The sequence below is a fragment of the Pelmatolapia mariae genome, linkage group LG3_W (assembly GCF_036321145.2).
Source record: "Pelmatolapia mariae isolate MD_Pm_ZW linkage group LG3_W, Pm_UMD_F_2, whole genome shotgun sequence".
NCBI lineage: Eukaryota > Metazoa > Chordata > Actinopteri > Cichliformes > Cichlidae > Pelmatolapia > Pelmatolapia mariae.
The window spans coordinates 53279792-53303134 of record NC_086229.1 but is presented as its reverse complement, the minus strand read 5'-3'; the positions used below and the strand labels follow the sequence as shown (position 1 = coordinate 53303134).

Below are 23343 nucleotides of genomic sequence, written 5' to 3'. Positions count from 1 at the left end.
TACTTTAAATACAATCTATAAACATGGCTCAGGGCTCATCTGCTTCAAGACAAAAAAATAAAAAGAAGGTTAGGGACTTGGAACAAAAAGTCACAAAATCTAAAAGAGCAGATAACAAAAAAGGCAAAAACAGAAGCAGGAAACATGGAAAGACACAAAACAGAAGTGAGGTGAAGTTGAAGAAGGAGTAGACTTCTGTAAAGAAGCCAAACAAATGCAAGGCGAGAAGGGGGGAAAAAAACAAACAAACTGGGCAACCAATCAAATCACAGCGTACAAGAAAAATACCTAAACAAAAGAGCCAATCAGACGTCATTACTGGCAGTGACACAACAGTCCCCCCTTTGAATTTTTGAAAAACTCCTTTTCCCCCCTCAGTCTTCTAAAGGACCTCATCTTCCCCGTGTCATACGTATAATTACTGCCAATCACAAGGTTTGTATCGTGGAATCACAGCCTCCTAATCTCATTTATGGTTTGTAGTCTTCACCATTTCACATTAATGTTCAACATTTCCATGTTTAGATGATTACCTCTAAATTAAACCTTTGTGATCACAAAAAGCAAGTTTATTGAGATTACATTGTTTCTTTTGTATTCTCATTTCAATTACATGAAGCTGATTACAAAATTTATTTATTATTATTAAAAACGTAGGTCCAAAACGAGGGTTGCAATTTTCTGTCCATGTCTTCAACAGCAGGAAAGGTCAAAGCTCCAGATGTTTGTGGGTTTTGTTCCCTGTCTGTTGATGAATCAATTCATCATTTTTAATGAGGAAATAATCTTTATTAAAGCATTCATATTAAATTTAATGTGAGCAAGAAATCTTAACTTTCCCAAATATTTCTTAATTTGAAATAATGTATTAATGGGAAATGAAAGGTGGGTATCATTTAAAATACTTTGACTCCAGTGATAATGCAAAAGAAAAAACAAAATGTAAGGGTCTGCATACACAGTTATTTATTTTTTTAATCTATTAATCTAAAAAAAATACTTTCCTTCCTATGAAAAGGCCGAGCTGCTGTCGAGAGCATGCCAAAGTAACCTGTGGTGATATTACCCGAATTTTATAAAAAGGTTGGCCGATCTGACGTCGAAACAGGAAATCAGAAGTACATGATGATGCCAAAAGACAAAGTCTCAGTTTTTCTTCTCAACACCTAAAAGCAGAAATCCTGCTTTTATTTATTTATTTATTTAATAAAAGTTCAGTTAATAAAAGTTTCAGTTTTCTGACCTAAAATGTCATTTACATAAAATGAATAGATATTTCTCTAAACATTTGGGTACATGACGACAGGGCCTTTAAGAGGCTATTAATATGGTGCTGCCAGAAATTCTGCTGCTGCTCTTCCATCCCTAAAAATCTCAATTTTGGAAGTTTTAAAACAGCTCATGGTGCTTTAAAGTTATTTCATTACAACTGACACCCATAAAAGATATTAAAAAAAAAAAAAAAACCCAACCTATGCTGTATCTATTGAAAATAAAAAGAGCTTTTTTTTTCTAGAAAATGTAATTTTTTTTGTTGTAGCTCCATTGGACCACGTTCATTCTGGACCATCTTGAGTCCTTCCCCACAGCCCCTTATGAAACCTGAGGTCTATCCTCCATTATATGTTCTGTGGGCGAACATCACGCCACAGCAGCATCAGTCTCTACTAGAAGAAGAAAAGAAGAGAAGCTGATTCAAAGTAGGCTCGAGTTCAGTTCACTTCCACTGTATGGCAGCAGTCACACAGGAAGAGGATCAAAGTGCAAATGTCGATGCGCAGTTCAAGCTTATAACACAAAGCAACTTTAATTAAAACATTACTCACTGAAAACAGGCCAGGAGGACAAGGCATACAAATCAATCGTCTTCATGTGTTATCAGCCCTCGACCGTTCTAGATTCAGTCAGCTAATGTTAACAGGATACTTGGTGACTGGTGGATCTTAGTGTGGACTAATTCTCAGGTTTGAAGCTGAACCATGAAGACACAGGAAAGGTGAAGTTTTGGAAGCAAAGTCGGAGAATTTCACAACATAAATTCGGTTTCGTTGAGAATCTGAGAGAAAAAGAAGCCACTGGGAGGACTGAAGACAGCAACACAACCATTGTGTCTTTGATTCCTGCAAATTTGTACCAGCTCGAATGTCCAAATATCAGTCTGTTCATCAGAAAACTCCAAATTACATTTTCTTTTAATTAGTTTTAAAGTACAAGTAAACAGTAAACACAACACTTAAATTTAGCCTTGTTAGGAGAATATTTTATTTTATTTTTTCATTGCACAACATTTATATTTATTATGTCTTCTTATTTGAGCATTGGAAGTTCTCATAAGATCCAGTTTGCCTGGTGGACCAGTATAGCGCTGGTTTTCCAGTCTGCCCTTTGGTCTCATTTCTCTCATTTTTCATCAGGTTACAGCAAAGAGGAGAGAGGAAAGAAAAAAACAAAAAACAAAACCCAAGATCCAAAACCTTTTACAGAGAAGCATAACAACAACAGTTTAGGCTCATAGCATCACGGTCCTTTGCAAACTGTGTGTATGTACAATTATACAAATAATCATTAATAATTGGTCAATGCTCAATCACATTGAGAATCATCCAGGCAACAGGTAGACTCGGGAGAGTGGGAAGGAAATCAGTCTTTTTTACAAAAATAAATGTCTCCTCTGGTATCAAAATAGACGACAATCTTTCATCTTTCTCATTTTCGGGAACCTTGTGGTGCCACCGACACCACAATGCGACCGCAGCCCTACACAGTCTGCGTACCAATTTGACAAACTGACAGTGATGCCACGTGGCAAAGTGGACTTGTGTTATACACTTTATTTATTTACATGTTCGGCTTCGAGCTGACGAACACATCCTGATGAAACGCGTTTCCACAAATCTGTCTCTAAAGCTCTAAAAGGATTTCTCTATCCCAGGTACTTTAATTCACAGGAGGTGGTGAGGATTTCTTGATCTGTGGAAGTAGTAATAGTATCTAACCTCTACCGTGTGGTGTGCTGACTGCAGATTTGAAAGCGCTTCTTAGGTTTCCTAAGGTTCAGAGAGAGGATCCCTGACTAGCAAGCAAAGGACCCAATCCTTGATTGTCAGGGTTTAAAGGTAAATGTGTCTTTAAAAAAAAAAAAAAAAGGCAGCATGAGGCCATGGTAACAGACGCGTGTGGTCAGGCAGACAGACAGACGGCTGGACAGTCAAACAACAAAACAAGGCAACGCTATAGACAGGGTTCCTACGTGGCATTTGGATGTATGACTGCCACAGAAAGTTTGCTTAGCTAAGGTTAACGTGACGGAAGAATGACAAGGGAAGTGTGTCCACTGTGTACCTTAAAGGGTGGGCAGACTTTGATATCGTGTTCCTAATTAAAATCAGTTCTACATTAATTGCACAAATGATCAGTGCAAAAATTGCAACAAAATACTTCTCTTAGCTCGAGTTGATCCAAAAAGTAGGAATCTCCAACAACCGTTTTAGACCAACGAGTTCGTCAGAGGCCACAAACCACAACAAACCGGCCCCGTGCTGTGTTCCACCTGAAGCTGAAAATGAAAATCTCAAGTTCACACCTCAGTTAGACCACCTCAGGGAAGTCGGAGATTGCAAATTCACTGTTTATGGCCAAATGACTCTACCTTGCTAGGGAACAAAATAAGCCTGTCATTCAGACTACTACAGCGCGGTCAACTCTAAACTTGGATCCCAACTCGAACATCCGATGTTAAAGTAACATAGCACAGCAACTGCAAGCGTTGGAGTTTTTAAACTTATTCCCTTCTCGTGCACTTTGGTGATAGAAATTTTCCAAATGGCTTATGCGAAAAGAAAAAAAAAAAAAACATTATCTGACCTGGCACTGGCCGAAGTATGGACTCGACAGCTATCTTTATTGCACTTTTATTTTGTGATTATGGGTTTGAATCTCAAAAATGTCACATTTTCATCCCATTTTCTGAAATTGTTTTCAGCTTCTAAGGTCTGACTGGATCCCTCTTAATTAATTTATTGCAATTATCTGCATAACTCGTATCAAGAAAATGGAATTTGACATGTGGACAAAAATACAGCCTGAACTAAACTGACTCCTCTTCATTCTTTCTGTCCACTTTATCAGAACAGACCAGAGCTGACATGTGCACACATTGATTGTTTTGCTGAGAATAAAAGTTGCACGTGTAGGCCATGCAGATGGTTTAAACGGTTATCTCGGGTTAACACAACATAAAGGATTGACAGAAATGTTTCTGCTCAGCATTGGAAGCGTCTTAAATATTTCGAAAGATGATTGATACGGGATGTCTATTGACCCGATTACCCAAGGTGCAGGATTTATTGCCTCCATATGCACTTCTTGTACAGAAACGCCAGACCATATCAATCCTCTAATTTTCTGTGGAGCCCTGTAATCTACAAACAAAAAAAACGGGAAAAAAAGTGGTTTAAATGTCATTGCTCTTGCAGACAAACATAGGAACCCTGTTTGGAAACCCAACTGTGGACAGAAAGTATCCAAACTAAATACTGTCAGAGTATTGTTAAGATAACAAAGCCTAGAATAACACAGGCAGGGAAAAAGAGGGGGGGGATTAAAATAAAACAATACTGCGTGTAATTCCTTCTCAATACTGCAGTCAAACTGTGGTAGTAATTATTTCAGGACAAAGCTACCTCTTTACATAAACTACAGACTGAAGAAAGCCACCGCTCAAAGTAGCTTGTGTCCTTTCAAAATAAATGTCCACCTTTGCAAAATTTAAATCATCCACCGCAGATACTCACACACACACACGCACATCAAGAAACAGGCCCTGCCTGGCCTTTTGGCAGGCAAATTAAAATAAGCTTATTTAACAGAGTTTTCCAATAATGCGGACCTGGAGAGGAAGCGAGCAGTCCATCATGATTGGTTTTTGCTGTTGTGCTTCCCTATTCGGGAAAACCAGGTAAAAGAGAATATTCCAGGAGATCCAGAGAAACGTTACCGAACAAAACCTTAATCTATATTCACGGACTGCATACAGAAATACAGCCTACTGCTGCTTGAAAGTCCTCAAAGTTAGGAGACAAAAAAAAGTCTTGAAATGAAGGACTCGATCTATACTGCGGAAGCTTGTCAGCGTCAACGAAAGGTTCGTAAGGATATCAAGATGCGAGTCTGACTGTTTTTAGAAAGTGAGGCAGAACTGGATTTAACCAAGACATCTGCAGACTGAGTTGCACTGGAGAAAAAAACCTGGTTAACTCAAGAACCAAGGAAAGGACTGAGGTGAACACACTGGAAAAGACCCACTTAACTTAGTTTCAATATGTCTGGTCCAGACAAGTTGGTTTGGCAAAATCTTGTATCACGTATCCATGTAGAAGAGCCAAGAAGAACCCTGGTGCTGGATCTGGGTTTTATCATCCACTTGGAACCAGAGAAAACCAGAACCAGATCCTAGGCCTAGCTCAGGTTTTGCTCAGTCGAATGCAGTCAGGTTTGGTTCAGATACATTTTTTTCTTTTTCATCATTTTGTTTTTTTTAATATAACAGTCAGGTCTGTTATTTATCTAATCTGAACCTGATTAGAGCCTGGTTTGGGCCGGTTCTGGTTAGGTTGTGCTGTGCTGCTCTCAGGACTTGTCCACCAACTGAGGTTGCTCCAAGGACACTTCCTCGTCTGACAGACCCGTTTCCACAGCGATGACAAATGATGCCACTGAGGCGCTGCTCGCCATTGGCTGAAGCTCACCTGAAAGAGAGAAACAGAGGGCTATTCCTGAGTTTCTGGAGACTTAACTTTTGTTTTTAATTCAGATTACAGAGAGGGTTCGCTCTTTTCAGTTTCACGGTCGTCTGAAAGTCTTGTGTGAAACTCCTTCCAAAAATAATGATAAGTTCAATTCAAACTTGGCCAGGTAAAGCCAGCTGTTCTGGTCTACAATAACAATGCAAAGACATTTGAGAGCAATCTAATCTCGGTTTTGCTAAACAGAACCTAGAATTAAGACTGTGTTAATGTCTGTGGCTCAGGACTTCAGGCAGGTCATCTAATTGGCAGGTTGGTGGTTTGAGCCCTGCTCCAGTCTGGATGCTAAAGTATCCTTGGGCAAGACACTGAAAACCAAGTTGCCCCTGATGTGTTCATTGGAGTATGAATGTTAGAAAGCACTTAGAAGTAGAAAAAACTGCTTACATAACTGTATGTGTGAGTAGGTGAATGGGATATGTTGTGTATAGACTGCTTTGAGTGCTCAAGTAGAGCAGAATAGTGCTATATAAGAACCAGTCGAAAGAATGTTAGAAAGGATGACATTAAAGCATGACACAGACATGGTAGTAATACTGCCAGGACAAGACAAGAGAACGTTGTTCTACAGAGAAATGAAAACATCCCCAAGCACCTGCCAAAAGTGTCACATTAGCTTTATGTTTCTATAATAGTTTGTAGTATGGTTGGTATGGGACCCTTTCATTCAATAAAATTAAGCTAAAATTGTATTTCTGCTTCCTCTTTTGCAGTCACTCAAATAGAGTGCTGATTATGAAATAAAGAGAAAGTTTAATGTGATCAGGGTAAAGATGCATCACATAGCTCTGTCAGTGTGACTGCAGTAACTATGACTGAAGCGAGTTATGGGGCACAGACACCACTGGGTGTCAGTGTACGAGAACTTATCAGATGGAGTGTGAGAGTCACCTGTGTGGGTGTCCGTGGTGGCGGTCACAGGGCTGTCCCTCAGGGTGTCAGGGTCCTGGTAGTCCTGTGGGAGCCCGACCCGCCGCACGCCGGGGTCCAGCACCACAGAGGAGCCACCCTCGCTCAGCGTGCCGTCGCTGGATGCCCCGGACACCACAGCCTCTAGGGCCAGAACCCCAACGCCGCCCACCCCACTTACACGGCCCAGGTCCAGGTCGTAGTCCAGAGGCAGGTCGTCCAGACAGTCTGCGTTCAGCTGTAGCAGAGCGACATGAAAGAACGCCACAGTGTGATTGTCCAGCTCCAAGAGCCGACTGACATCATATCACTCTACCTAAGATACAGTGAGGGTCTAAAGCTAAAGCTAAAGCTTCTTCATTTTGAGAAATACGCCTCAATAATAGTTAGAAAATACAAAAAACCAGTACACAAATAATAGTAAAAAACACCAGTCTGAAGGGAAATATGATAAACGGCATCAATTTTTTTGTGGCCCTCACTCATAGGTTGGGTAATGGGATCGGCAATCAGTCATTAAAACTAAGAGGGGGACGTGTCCATGAAGGGTGCTGAGCTAAGTGGATCTTTGAGACCGAGGAGCTGCCCAGAGCCCAGTATAAGATAAACGAGGATTAGGGATGGGTATCGTTTAGGTTTTATCCGATACCAGTACCAAACCGGTACTTTTGAAACGGTGCCGGTGCTTAAACGGTGCTGAAACTGGTGCTTAAAGAATGGAGAACACACAATTGGTCCTAAAACCTCTCATGTTCAGCTGTTTTTTTTTGTAAAAAGATAACAATGTTAGCCTTTTCTGCAGCTATAGGACATATATGGTATCACTCTTGGCTGGAAGCAGTGCTTAAACAATGGAAACAACACAAACTTTGCCCAAAAACCTCTCATGTTTAGCTGTTTTCCACTTTTTCTTTGGTCATTTTAGCCTTTTTGGCCAGGGTGAAGAGAGCATCTGCCATCAAACAAGAAGACAGCCGCATGTAACTACGACGGTGTTTGTTAGTTCACCTTACATGCATTAATTTAATAACGTGGTTAGCCTACTCAACGTAAATTACACACGAACAACATTAAGCTACTCACGCAGAGAAGAACGGCTGCTGCTGCCATCATCATCCTCATCATTTCTGCTACACTGGCAGGGCTAGCGGCCAGGACTCTCCTCTTCGAGTTTTTGGGGGATGTTGCTAACTCCAGGTCTGATAACAGGAAACCAACCCGCAGTAGACGTGCTCGGTCTCGCAGCAAGCTATCAAATACGGCGCATTTCTCGGCTTTTAAAAAAACGCTATGTGTCGCCAGGTTTCATCAGATTCAAGGTGTTACCTCCTTTGACAGTATCACAGTATCACCTTAAAGCACTTGTTGCAGGCTGCTGAGTTTGCATCTTTTGCTGTGAAGTACAGCCAGACTTTTGACCGCTTCGCCTTGGGCATTTTTAATCTGTAGCTCTGCTCTAAAAGAACGTACGTACCTGGGCCCGCCTACTATCGTCGGAAGCGTAAAATGATTGGCTAGAATCTAAAGTGTATCACATCTCAGAAAAAAAAAAAGCACCGAAATGTGCGCTGCTTTTCGGTCTGGTTACTACCGTTTATGTTAGAACCGGTGCCATCATGGCACCGGATACCGGTACCCATCCCTAACGAGGATTATTTGGAGTGAATCATTCAAAGCTACTCCAGTATATTTTTTTAAAAAAGGAGAAGAAAGAAAGAGCCTGTCATTTGCATCAAGTATTTTCCTCTCTTTGATGATGACCTTGCTTTTACCCTTAAAGTCGACTTTTGACAACTGACAATATCTCAATAAAGACATGGTCTAATGGTTTGATGACCATTAGAAAAGGCTCTGGGTTTCTCCAGGGGTAGCTTCATAGGCAGAGACCACCCTCACTAACCCCTGATGCAAACCTAGTCATTTTGTTTCTAAGCAGACCTGAAACATGGCAGAAACCACTCGGTTCAGAGAAGAGCTTCAAAACATTTACACAATCTTAAAAGAAATAATTCTAGTAAAGCTCGTAAAGGATCATTTCAATCGCAGTCATCGAATACAGGATTGTATGTTTTCTCCCTTCAGTTTTTGAACAAAGGAACACTTTCTGTTTTGCAACTGTTTCTTGCAGCTTGAGGAGTTTCCCAACTTCTGGTCTAAAGTGGATATTATCTGATGAGTGTCTCAAAGAATTGCAAGTCGTTGGTCTTTCTTTAGAAGTGAGAACGTTTAAACAGACTCAGAAAACATTAATTTAATGAATTATGCATTTCCAAAACTGATGATGAACACTTTCATGGAAAACACCTCACATTCTGGTGTGTTTATGTATCACTTGCGCAGACAGACAGTGGGTTACGTCTCTGTCGGTAAGACAGCTGTAAAAACTGAGAATGATTCAGACGTCTGGCTTAGATTAAATTAACAGTTTGGAGTTTTGTGACGTGATCCCTTCTTAAGGACAAAACTCACTAAAAAGTTCATTTCCTTCTTTGCAATTTTCACACTCTGAGAAGTGGGTAGGACTGCGGCCTTCATTCTGCCCCCCGAGCCCAATGTTTGACGCCCGTGTCTTATCTTCAGCTACCATTACGGATCAGAGGATGCATGACTCGGGGCTGCTACGATAGATCAGCGAAAATATATGAAAAGATCCAGGAAGGATATTATCATCACCTGTTATTTAACCAGCCGTAAACACGTCATAATTTTATTGTACAGTCCTAAACTATAAAATCACTTCCTTTCAGGGCTGCATATCCTGCTCTGTACTCACTCTAGGAAACATAAAACCCAGTTTCACACTCACAGCGATGCCCAGAGCTTTCAGGATGTTCATCTTGCACATGGGACATGTGCGGTGGTCCAGCAGCCACGGATCTACGCAGCTCTTATGAAACAAATGTCTGCAAAGAAAAACAATAAAATATGGTAAATCAGTCGTTCTACTGTGGATCTGAAAACATTAGAAAAATGCTGTGAGGAAAGACAAACATAACAGCTGCTTTCACTTAGCGCCGGCACACAAGAATCTGCGCAAACATGCTTTATTATCCCATGAAACTTGGTTCGTAATCTCAAACAGTGCGCCGCACAGCCAGAGTGTTGTGAGGTCAAAACAAATAGTCATTGTAGTCACAACCAAAAATACATTTCCTCTGATCACAAGAAAACAATCTGCCCTGAGCTCAACTCAGCAGCTTCCATCGGCACAAAGTGGTTTTGTGATCACATGAAAACAAGACGGGCAACAATTTAATAAAAAGGTCGACTCTGCCCGCAACGATCACGGCTTCCATTCAACAAGTTTCGAGTAGGGCTGAACAATAAACACTCAACGGGGCGTTTTCTGGCTGGTATTTGAACAGAGTTTACCAGTGATGGTCATCATTGTTTTTAAATGATGCTTGTCGTTCTTCTCTCAGTTTTCCCTCATTTTCACAAAGAAAGATATAAAATTCTACATGCCAGGGTTCAGCACAGACGACAGCCTGATGGTCAAGTTAAAGTCCACCTTGGTCAGTGACGGGGTTTCCATCAGAGTCCACAACAGCTTTACTTGTGAAGCAACTAAAAGAGGCTGAACCCGCAATAATTTATTTTATTTATATTTTTAAAGTATTTTCACATTAGAATCAATCACATGAGGCTACTGTAGGTTAACAGACTGTTCATAGTGACCCTCATAACATAAAACAGGTATTCTTCTTTGTACAAGGACTGTAAAATGCATTTAGCAGTACATGTCGCCGACTGTTGCAGATTGCTGATTTGGATGCAAACATCCAGCAACTACTCATCGAGTGATAGTGAAAAAGTCAGAAGTGCAATGCAAAAACGGATAAGATGCCATTGGCGTTCAAAGTAAAAGCTGACCCTTTTAAAAGTGTTGGTTTTAACAGTAAGGCACAACTTTTACGTTGAAGTCCAAGTTTTTCAAGTTTCATTACAGCTCAAATAGTGAAATGCAGAGTGTTTGTAGACAAGGACACTACAGACGACTGTGGCAATCTGCTTGTGATTAAAGCATTCAAAAGCAGAGTTTTGGTGCAACTGAATTCATCTGAATATCACCAGAAATCCCTCTTTCCTCTTGTCACCGTAGGTTGCCAGATGGTTGCTGACCAGCCTAAGGGCTAAAGTGTAGCCCCCGCAGGCTCAGCTGTTGTCAAGAAAAAAGGTTAACATCACAACAAAGACGGATACGGTCACAGTTTCTGGTGGGACTGCAGCCTGTCTAGTCTGTGACACAAGCAGAAAAAACAGAGTCAGTGACTCGCAGTGGAGCCAACATGTTTTTCCTGTAGTCGACAGCAGCAGCACAAACCAGTAAATTATCAAACCACCGATCAGCAAGCTTAAACATGAAGCCAAGCCCACTATGTGTTGCAGAAACAGCCCAACTGAAATGAGAACAAGTTAAAACCACAGCTGTCTTATTTAGTTTCCATTACTATTAAACGTCTTCTAATCTTTGTCCTCCTCTTTCTAGCACTGACACCTGCAGCACTACATTTATTTCAAAGCACTAAGTAATTACTTATTATTTCACTGATATAGATTATTCACATCACTGCTAATTAAAACATGGTATATTCTTATAGACAGCGCAACCCACCAGCAAATAAAGCATTAAAAATCAGCTGTTTTCAGTAACCCAAACACACTATCCCTGTCTAACAGTCGTGCCAGCTCTGAGTCATTTCCCTGCACAGACTCTAACACTTTGAGCTCATAACCTGCGACAGCTACAGCGTGAAGACGTCAGGAGACTCTCCGAGGTCTTTTTCAGTCTTGATGACTGTTTCTTCTGTGGCAGCAATGCTCCTGCAGGCCTGACGAACACCAACTGACTCAAAAACACCACGAAAATACTAAATTAGCTAAAGAGCCCCCACCAAAAAGAAAAAAAGAATAATTGGCACTGATAGTCTTCATTCAAACTCAGTCCTCAAACATAATACGATCCCCATCTTTCAGTCCTAACTTCCACATTTGGGTGAGGTGTTTCTGAGGCTGTGGTTACCTGCAGGGCAGGATGCGGACCACGTCGTTGGCCTTATAGCCCTCGATGCAGACGGCACAGTTGTCAAAATCGGGCTCAGTCTCCTGGTCGCCCTTCCTGATGGTGCGAAGCTGCAGCTTACTGATGGCCTTCTTCGCTGCGTCACCAAGACGCCGCTGGAGAGACACAGTGAGTCTTTACTTTGAGCTTGTAAAATGTGATTCATGTTTTACAAGCTGAAAACAGAACACTTTCCAATAATGGGCTTATTATTCAGCAGAGATTAACTACATTACTGACGACACATTTTCAAACATAAGTTTAAAAAAAAAATGTTGCTTCAACTGACAAAGTGCTAAAAATTTAGGTATTTACTCTTAAGCTTATACTGTAAAGGATAAACCTCTTCTTCTGAACCACCTCATTAACATAGGTTCTAGTTATATGATGCTGTTCCTTCTGTCTTCATAAACTAAGCAGAACAGCAGGAGACGCAGACCCGTGTTCACACCTGGTTCCGGTCCCGCGCGTTGGCGTATCTGAACCTCTGGATGTAGTAGAAGACGAGCCAGGCGAGGGAGATGATCATCAGCACGATGAAGGAGATCGATACGAACACCACCGACGTCCTGCTCACGTACTTCTGCAGGTTCCTTGTCCCGATGGTGATCGTCATGGTGACCGTCACATTTCGTTCCAACAGCGATACGATCTCGCGGCCTTTTGGCTCCGGGATCATGATGGCGACGACCTCGCTCGCACCTGAAGATGAGGACAGGTGAGAAGCACTTTAAGTCAGTGACAAATATAAAGGCATTCAAGTATTTAAATTTTACTCCTTCGGTCGATGAACCTGCAATGAAACTTTAACGCCCCTTAGTAGAGCTGGGCCATATCATACCGATCACAGTAATGCTGGTATAATGTTAGGCAACGATAAAAGGAAATAACGCGATAGAGTACGGGTAAAACGCACATGCGCAGTGCCTTTATTTTCATATGCACATGGCAGAAAAAGTATGGCAGCAACGGAAAATGAGAAGGGCGAAAGTGGATTGTTGAATGAAACGGATAAACCAGAACTGGTTTGTAAAAATGGTGCAACTTCAGTGGTGTGGAACTGGTTTGGCTTTCGTCCGTCAGATACACACCAAAGCACATTATTTGGTAGAGCATGCAGGCGGGTCGTTATTACTGTTATTACCAAACCAATTTTATGTGGTACACGGCACTTAAAAATCTGTCAAAAATGTTTTAGTAAGACTTTGCTAAGCTACGAAGACGCACTGCTTGATGGATTGTTGGAGCATTACGGCTACCGTAGTCAGGAGCCTCGCGGAGTGATACGTACTGTGCTGCATTGTGTGTGTATAACCTCTAAGTTTTGTGGATATTATACATGGTTATGGTCATAATATGTCAGCCCATTTCCACTGGAAATGCCTTTTGGTTAAACTGTCAGCAAGGAATTTGCATTTGCACTGTTAAAATTTTATATCTTTAATGCACATAAAAAACAGCTGCTTGTTTAAGTGAAAATACATTGATGTGGGTTTTTTTTGCACTAATAAAGTTGTGGAGTTGTAAAGCATTTTGTCTCGCGTCAATTATATTGTCAGTTATATCGTTATCACAAATTTTCAAATGTACATCGTGAGAAATATTTTTGGCCACATTGCCCTGCCCTACCCCTTAGTACATATAATCAATAAAGACGTGGTTTTGATGACCATTAGAATATATGTTTGATTTTTCCAAGGCAGAGATCACCCTCACTAACTTCTTATGCAGATCCTTCTTATGAACAAGTGCATTTTTAAGTCTTATAAAAGTTACAAACTCTTGACTCCTGCTGCTCAGGAGCCAAGAGTTTGTAACTCCAAGCATTCTTCTCAAAAAACAAATAAAACATTGCTTGGAAACTTTGTCCCAACAGGGTTGCACAACCTAACACAAATGTGCTACACTTTTTCGTTTGCTCTAAAACTTCTAACTCATCCCAAACCAAAAGGGGTTTCACTCTTCACTAACATGGTTTGACCATTTTCTCCTAAACCTTCAGCTCGCTGTAGGATAAACCTGAGACCAGCAAGTCCTACTTTATCTGTTACTCACAGTTGCCACTTCCTCCAATTAGTTTTATCCTATTTATGCATCAGACAATGTCGTACTATCGTTTGTTTTAACTGTGCCTTAGTATAAATGAAGGAAGGAAGAGTTTTCATTAGCATCAGGCCAACTTTACTTCCACTCCCTGTGAGAAAACTTCCCCCAAAAAATTAAGCGTTTCCTTTTCAGGTCTAACAAACATTTAAACTGGGAATCTTAAGTACCCGCTCAAATAATGAGCTCAGTTATCAGCACAAAGCTTTAGACTGCTCTAAACGCTCAGTTTGATAAAGTTTTTTCCCCCCTACTCCTGGCATGACATGGCTATAAAAATAGAAGCTCCGCCCACCTGCTGTTCAAACTCTCAGTTTATGAGGGGCAGCTAATCAGAACAAAACTGGTTAAATTAATTTAACAGGCATTAAATGTTGAACAGACTAAATAATGCAGTGGCCCCCACCCCGGTACCGGTGTGTGGAATTTATGGTTTTCAGGGTTTTTAAATTGGCTTTTAGTGTTATTTTTTTTGTTTTTAAATCATTTTTATCCTCAACTCTGTTTCTCTGGGTCTTTTCCCGTGTGCTATGAATAAAATGTCTTTTTTTGGTACTGGTTTTATTTTGTTGTATTTATCCATGACACCTTAAAGCCGGTCTGTGAAAATATTGTCAGACATAAACCGGTCCGTGGTGCAAAAAAGGTTGGGGACCGTTGAAATAATGAACAGAAGCCAAAGATGATGTGCCGACTTTAGCTCAGTGTTTCTCACATTGATTTCAAGTTTGGATTTTATGCGTCATTAAAAATAAGTGGCTTAATTCCACTCAAAGCTAAACCTGAGCTAAGAGCTAAAACTTTAGTTTTTGTCAGAAAAGTCCTTCAAAAGCAATCGTTTTACCAGAACAGCATCTAAAACTCAAATATATTCTTTCCAGTCATTTACAACACATTTAAGGCTAAGCTGCAGACCATTCAGTTTTTCTGTGCAGAAATAATAACTTCCAATCAACTAATCGAATATCAGTGTTTAAATGACCTTACTTGCATGTTATGTAATGAGTTCAGCCAGACTTTAATATTTATTTAACACAGTTTATGGATATAGAAGTGTTGATCTGCTTTTTATTTATTTACCTTTTCAGTGTCCAGAAAACTGACCGTGTTCACTCGACCTCCTTGTTGTGGAGGTAACCTCAGAGTTTGTACTCGACACAAACACACCCGCACTAGTAGCCTGTTTATTGATCCAATAACAGCTTCTGCTCAACAAATTCCCCCATCACTATGGAGACCAGCTCCTCTCCCACGCACAAGGGACTGCCTCTCTAAAAATACTCCGAATACGCGATCTGTGATGCACTGCATATTCAGCATTGGGATGAACACAAGATTATATAAGTGACTCTGCGACTACTATAGGATTATTGCAGGATTTCTATAATCCTACGGCAGATCTGAAACCTCTTAATCACAGTCAGCTTCTCTTATCAGAGATTTTTTTATTTTTTGTTAGTTTTTTTTAAACCACAGCACACCAACACAGATTTTGGTTGTTCAAAATGGCGGCTTCGAAGTACACACAGAGAAGATTTCGTACAATTACAAAGTCTCTCAGTGTCAAACCAAAGTGTTTGATAACCAATGGTTGCGAGTTTGACAGAAATGTTCACAGTAACAGGAGTGTACTTGGTCCCCAATAAAATGCAGTGAAAAGCAGGAAAGCTGGTTGAGCCTGTTATCAGTTTTTATTTTAGCACCAGTTCATAACAAAAGTCATCTGGAGGCTGTTTATACTGCAGGGTAAAGACCGTACAGAGAGAGAACCACAAATAAAACAGATGATTCCTGATAAGCAAGAACCCGGAAGCTATGGGTGGGACACGCTCCTTTTTAAGATGAAGAGCGCTCCATTTGAAACTGGCTCAGGGAGGGCATCAATCAGCAATGACTGGGGGAGTGAAGGTAAAGAGAACAGAAGAGCACAGACCTCTGTGACCCTGTTCGGGTCTGTGAAAGGTGCAGGTTTAGAAAGCTCCTGTTTCCAGTGTACTCAAATGTGTCCAGAGGACCAGATTACTGTGATACTGATATCAAACGGTATAGTTAGATATATCTGATCAAAATTTATTTTACGTGATTATTCAACTTAATCATCATGCATTTAATAGAATTTTTTAAGTGTGTGGTTACAGAGGTTTTTCTTGAAATAGATTTAAAAAAAAGAAATAAAAAGTGGAAATGGTTGGACACCCAGGGTTGTTGATAGGAAGTTAAGCCCGGAAGGTGGGGCGTTTCTCACCAAAAAGACCATCTCATGAAAGGACAGCCGTGGAGATATCTGTGGGTGTAGGCAGCTACAGACAGCTGTAAGTGACCTTGTCAGATGTTTGGAGGTAGAAACATTCAACTCCTAAAAGTAGTTCTAGATCAAACTTGTTGATCAAAGATTCTTGTTGGCTTGAGCTTAACTAAACTGACTTTTCAGTAGGGAAAACCTCTTTAAAAGGAAAAGGGAAGGTTTGGTTGATTAAGCAAAGGAATGGGATGGCTATAGCTCAGGACATAGAGCAGGGTCAACTTCTAATCAGAAGGTTGGTAGTTTGATCCCTGACTGCATACTTTGTGCAAGACACTAAACCCTGAGTTGCTCTCTGATCTGTTCATCACGTGTGAATGTTAGAAAGCGTTTTGGCGTAGGAAAAACAAGTGGTCTAATGCATTTGAGTGCTCAAGAAGAAAAACAAAAACCTGTCCATTTACCACTCACATTAGAAGGTGTTAATATCTAAATGCATGGTGCAGGATAACCAATCAGACTCTAGCTTTCATTGGTTCACGCCAAAGTTCTTCCAGAAGTCATGCCCTTAGCAGCTTCCTTTGAAATGCTTCCAACATTCTTTCGAAGCCTCTATCTTAACGAATGGGAAGAAAACAAATATCTGACATTTTACTTCCACGCCCAGCAGGCATACTTGCCACCACAAGGCTGAAATGTTGTGAAACTATTATGCACATGCACTCTTTGTTAATTGTCTTCATTTGAGCACCATGTCTCCTCTTTACATAATGTTTCCATTTCCAATTTAGCTGACTTCTCGAGAAGGCAGACCACACAACTGGCAAAACAACAGAAACAAACATCAGGCCAAAACATTTTATAATGTTAGTGGATCACAAATATCCAATGATCTGCACTACTGTCCAACTTTGTTAAACCTACAACCTGAAGTGTTGATCTAGGACAAATCTTTGGCACTTTTGTGGGCTCGAAGGAGACTTAAAAAAAAAAAAAAAAAAAAAAAAAAAAGTTACATTTTTGAAATCCGAGGTCAGGTCAGGGTGTGCAGCTGGTAATGATTCGGTGTGTTGCTAAAGGATGCTCATGGCGCTGGATTGTGAGCTGCACCTCCGAGCCAAACCACAACACCGAGCTTCAACAGCTGCTTATTCTGAAGCTGAAAATACACAAATGCACAAAGACTCACGAACACAGCAAGTTCAGTTCTGCACAACTGAGGAGAAAATTTAATTTGTGTTTGCCTGTCATTTTGGCTGTTTTGATTTAGAGTTGAGGCCATCCTTGTGACTGAGGCCTGACTCAGTACAAACGCACCCTTGCGTCACCCTGAACGCACAGAAAAATATCCCAGAGGAAGGTTTGTTACCAGATTAAGACTTATCTGCAGCTTTGAAGAAAAAGTTCAATTTCACAATAAAGATTTGACAAGTAAAAACAAGTTCATCTGCAATGTTGAAGTGTTTAACTACAAAAATGCACTCAAAGGAAAAACTCTTTCACAGGTGGCACAAGAATGTCTCACTACAAGTTTATGGCCAGAGATTGGCACATTTAGGCAAACGTTTCACAACAAGCTGGGGATTAACTGCAGGAGAAACTGGGAACAAAGGCTGGTGTCAGAGTTTGTACAGTAACCTTATTCAAAAATAATGGAAACAAACCATCCTGAGCATGGCAACAGAAATATTTTCTCTTCCTCATGACATGCAAATGGATATGCAAGTTGCAGTAAATCCGCTACAGTGTTATATTTCTCCTAACTTCTCTTCAAGAAATTCCTGTGTGGCCATCATAAAGGCACGTTTTTTTATTTTATTTTAAAGTGTGCTTAAGGAGTTCCTCAAGGCTTAGTCCACACTCTTCTTCATTTACACGCAGATCAAAACCATCAGAAGCATAAGGCTGATTTATACAGATATATTTACGATTTGAATCTAGAACCTCAGAACTCCTAACAGGAGACCAATCGGTTTTTACTGTAGAGAACAAAAACATGTTTACTTAAACATTTTTGCTCTGTGCCATTACAGGACTTACCGACTGGTAAAAGCTTGTTTGACTTTTGCAACACAAATCACATCAGCAACTCCAGTATGAGTTTGCTAGCATTAAAATTAGCACACTACGAACTAGGGCTGTGCGATATGACCAAAATCTCATATCCCGACATAAGACAGCTATCATCCCAATGACGATATAAATCACAAAAATTTTACATTTTCTGAAAATTCTGTGAATCTCGGGCAGCTCGACTTGCATGAAGTGTTTCCAGCTGGGTGTCGTGTACCTGGAGTCGCATATTTTAACCGATGCATGAAACGATACATTTGTAGACATAAGTTGTTTATTTTGAAAAGTCTCAACAGGATCTTGAGCTTTATTCTGAAAGGTTTATGTGGAAAATAAACAAGCGGACACAGGATGGTTTTACCGTCGTTGTTGCTAACGATAATGCATAAAAACAGGCGCTTGTCCGTCCGTAGTGTGGTTATATTAAATACAAGAGAAAGAGAGAACTTTAAGAAATTAATATAGCCACTACAGTGACCATCAAAACGATGAAAAAAATATTGCCGTAAACAGTTTATTTTGCAACACCACGAAACAAACGATAGCGTAAAATGAAACGATAGACGTTTTTATATCGTCATCCGATACATATCGTTATATCGAACAGCCCTACTACGAACAGACAGCTACCCACATTCTCAGATATGAGATTGGTCAGATATGGGGAGAGGGGCACCTGAAAGTCATGGGGGGAAAAAGGGGGAGAAAAAAAATCCAACAAAGATCTGACACTGGAGCTGAGACATGCATCAGACCCTTCAGCTGATCCAGCTGCTGTCAGTGAAAAAGTGGCTCTCAAGAAGCCAAATTACACAACGGGACTGAAAAATCAGCAGTAACAGGTCTGATGGAGTGATGAATACAAATTTAAATTTCTCCTTTAAAAATCATTTTCAGTATGTACAGAGGAGGTGAGGAGAGAGGTCTGTAACCATCTGTAAAAACTGTCATGGTTTGGGGCTATACTGCAGACAGTGTTGTTGGAGATATTGTAAGAACTGATGGTTCTGATCAGATCTGTTTACACATTGCTTAAAAAAAAAAAGAAAAAAAAAAGGATTTTTAACTTGTTAAAAACTGTAAAGTAGCAGCATAATTACTAAAGATGAAGGGATCAATTACTTCAGACTGCGACCATTTTATAAATGCATTTCAAGCATTTTGCCTCCTGGTTCATTAAAACAGGAATATCTGTTCAATTTAATTTTTGTTTATTTTATTGTGTAACTTGAAGGTTTTAGGGTTTTTATTATAGATTAAATGATGGAGAAACTGTTTACGTTAATGTGGAATCTTCCAACGTCAAAGACCAACGTCCATCGACTTTGACCTGGATAAACACAGATGGCAGATACTTCAGATTATAATCTTAAGGAAGCTGAGGCTGAACTTTACTGTTTACTCAAAGATCAGTATATTTGCTCAGTAAGCACAGTCTAGCTGACCACAGTTTAGGAAAAATTCCCCTGAGGCCTGCACTGAACTCACATGACCCCAACCAACACACGAACACAAAAATTGATTAGTCTTGCCCTAAAAATAATCCCCTGGGATCGATGTGCCTCTCTCCCCCACACAAATTTGTATTTCTATACTTGTTGTGAGATCTCTCTCGGAAGTTACACAATCCCAACCCTTTAACACAAAAACAGAATTTCAAATGAAGTTTTTATTGGATTGGACCCAAAAAAAGTTTTTAGATTTGTTTCTTTCTGCTTATAAATTATAACTATTGACAACTAACTAAAATGTTGCACGAAGAAAAAAGTGGCTCAATCACGCTTGTCCTCCATGCTGCAAACTTCAAGGCTTCAGTTATGTTATGATGAGCTTTTTATTTTCCAGTTAAACCTACAAACTACATGATAAATAACTGCAATTTGGTCAGTCTCTTTAGTAAGGTTTTTTTTTGTTTGTTTTAAAAACTCAAGTAAATCTCTGCGTGGAGCCAATAGCAGACAAGCTTCAGATCTGTGAGGCTTCAAGCTCCTCCGCAAATGTTTCTGTATTTCAGGTGTTATGTCATTTTTCTAACTTTAGAACGCAATGAGACTGATTCAGCTCGCAGTCATCAGCAGCTCCGAACTAATCTGCCGGATAAACGGTGGGACGATAAAACAGCTGATTCCACATAGTCCTTTTTTTCCAGGTGGATTAGCATTAGTGCTTCACAGAGTGAATTCCTAACCAACCGGGGAATTCACCAACTTGATTTTTCACTCTGACAGTACTGATTTCCATCTGATATCAGAGATTTTTAAAGCCCTGTCACATCAACTTATTTTGCCATAAACTGACCAAAAAGCTAAATAAAGTCTCAGTTTTCCAGAGTGCTAGAGTCACTTTTATTTCAACTGCGTTATTTGTCGTTTTTTGTAGGCTGTGTTATTTTTACTCTTTATCATGCTGCTGCAACAACAATTTGCCTTATGGACCAATAAAGTATTCATCCATCCAATCATGACTACTGGAATAGTTTCTGGGTTTTTCCAAGGGTGGCTGCACAGGCAAAGACCACCCACACCTCGTTTTCTTCTATCAGCAGGTCAGAAATATGACAGAAACCTCTCAACAGGGTTCTCCTTGTAGGCTTTCAAGAGGTAAAGAGTTAAACTAATGTTGATTAGTCCACATCAATCAATTCAATTTAATTTCTAAATACATTAAATTGTAAAGACCCAACAATATTACAGGAAAACCCCAATGATCAGACTATCCCCTGTGATCAGAACTTGGCGACCGTGGGCAGGAAGAAACCCTTTTACCCTGTTACCAAGAAGAGACCTCAAAGAACCAGGCTCAAAGAGGTTGGTTGCCGGTTGTGGTGTGACAGAAAAGAAGAGACAGAAAGCAGGAGAAAACAGTAAGGCCTTGTGACTGGGATTTCCTCATGTTTATAAGAGGAACTTCATTATTTAGGCGAGAAACAGAATGTCAGGGACACAGTGGCTCATGACACAGTTCACAGGTTATAGTAATGGGTGATGTACAGATAGAAAGTTTTGTTCTTACTGGTTGGCTGTGCTGCACGAACTAATAAAAAACAAAAACCCACTGAGAAGCCAAGAATGGCTACAAGCAACCACATCCAGGACAAATTAATCGAATCACCAAAAACAAAGTGTTTGTACTGAGGAGTATTATGACTACAGGCTCAGTAGTAAACATGCCTTTAAAAAAATTGCCTGGAAAAGGACAAATGTGAGCTCTGCTTTGGGCAAAATGTAGGAGAGGACCTGTTACGTGATCACTGTGTACCATTCTGGACAGAGGCATGAAGCCATCCGTCCTTCTGCTGGTTGAACTATTTAAAAATTAATTAAAACAGTTACTGCTTACAGTAGAGTTTCAAAATCACATTTCAAAACTGGAGCAAATTCTTCCCTTTTCTCTTGCCTCTTCTGTCACATCAGCACCTCATTACGGAGTATTTCACAAATCACACTCATTTCTCGTCTACAGTTGTTTTATTCAAAATACGATGGCTCGACGCCTGACAGGCGCCCGCAAATTAGACCACACTTCCCGTTTTGGCTTCTTAACACTGCATTTTAGAAACGATCTGAAGACTTTGTTTTTAAGTCATTAAATTGTGTTAGCGCCTTCATACCTTTCTGATCTTCTAAAAGATCACTAAGGTCAGCTGACCAGATGCTTCTGGTTGTACCATGAAGCAGTTTACAGCCTTTACAGTCTGGCCCTTCAACTTACAACATCTTCAAAATCTGTCTGAAAATTCATTTTTACTCCTTCGTATTTAAACCTGATGGCCTGATCAGTCTGTTTTCTGTATTATGTTTCTTTATGGCTCCTATTGTGCTACTCTTTTATTTGGTTAACACTTGTTATTTTTAAATGTGCTTATAAACAAACTTGACCACTGTAAGTTTGAGCCATCCACACATTATGAGCCAGTCAGTTAAACTTGTCTTTGGACCGCTGCTTCACTTTACTAATGTTTGCATTACCTCTCTGCAGAGCCTCAGGACTCATGTTTCTAACATTAACTTCACTGTTTGTCATTTCAGCATGCTGAACAGGATCCTCTTCAGCTTATTTACACTCATATTTTTAGTTGGCTGCCCGTGTTTGCATACCTTCAACTTCACATTTTTGAGGCCTGTTTGTGTTTGCTAGACTTCCTGAAACAGCAGCAGAAGCCTGGAGAGGTAGAGAGCTGCTGGTGCTGTCCAGGCTGCACATCGATGCAGTGCTGCTCTAATAGTGTGCAGGAATCAGTTAAAATATGTCAGCACTATACTGGAATTATTAACAGCAAGCAAATCGTTTTCCTGCTTGTTTCAATCCATTTAATAAAACACAAAACAGAACCAAAGTTTTTTGCTCAATTATCCAAAGAAATGCCCCTTAGAAAAGTTTAGTTGAAATCAGTTCAACTGCAATTCTCATGATTTTCCTTTGGAGAAAGTTAATTTTTCCTTATTGTGCAGCAAAAACCCTGCAAATAATTGTTGGTCGCAGCTGATTGGACAGTAAACAGCATCTTTTGGTTTAGGACAGACTGTTTGATAAAGGGACAAAGGTTCAAGACCACACTCTAAACAAAAACATTTTGCACAGTTGCCTGCCTTCTGCAAATGATTCATGATAAACCTAATCAGCAGATTAATCATGATTCATCCTCACCTACTGCGAGTATTTAATCTGCAGCTTTCTGCTGATCAGTGAAGTCAGTTTCCAGTCAAAAATGTTACTGTGTCGTTATATAATGTGGTGAAGAGGCAGGAAAGCAGGAGGAGAGAACGAGTGGAGGAAGCCAAGCAGGGCCTCAGGTCAGAGTCAAAACCAGGTTGCTGCATTTAGCCTTTGTGGCATATGGTCGCCTGCTCAACCTGCGAGATAAACCGGCACCCTGTGAAGTCTCAGCAGCAATGCTCTAACTGAATCTGACTTTCTGGCAAAAACTAAAGAAAAAGCTATGTGATGGCCCTCACTAAGTACATGAGTCAGCATTTAATAAGAAGCCAAATGATTACATGTCCAAACAACACACAGCGTCGTTGAACTTGTGGATGACCGGCCAGCTGTTGAACTTCTGGAAAAATTATTTAACCGGCGCTCAACTGTGCAAAGACTGATTTGCAGAAAATAACCCGGACACAGAAAAACATCATGAGAAACTGGATTTA

General features: G+C 40.2%; 1 protein-coding gene across 1 annotated transcript in view; it reads right to left on the bottom strand.

The window, feature by feature from the left end:
* Nucleotides 1-176: 176 nt before the first annotated feature.
* LOC134624648 (RING finger protein 150-like) overlaps nucleotides 177-23343 on the bottom strand; it is a 28454-nt gene continuing 5287 nt past the window's right edge. The window contains exons 2-6 of the mRNA XM_063469672.2: nucleotides 12227-12477; nucleotides 11737-11891; nucleotides 9520-9616; nucleotides 6696-6951; nucleotides 177-5747 (exon numbers count right to left, since the gene is read on the bottom strand). Of these exons, the coding sequence (XP_063325742.1) occupies nucleotides 5629-5747; nucleotides 6696-6951; nucleotides 9520-9616; nucleotides 11737-11891; nucleotides 12227-12477 (878 nt within the window). The 3' untranslated portion in view covers nucleotides 177-5628. The remainder of the gene's footprint in view (nucleotides 5748-6695; nucleotides 6952-9519; nucleotides 9617-11736; nucleotides 11892-12226; nucleotides 12478-23343) is intronic.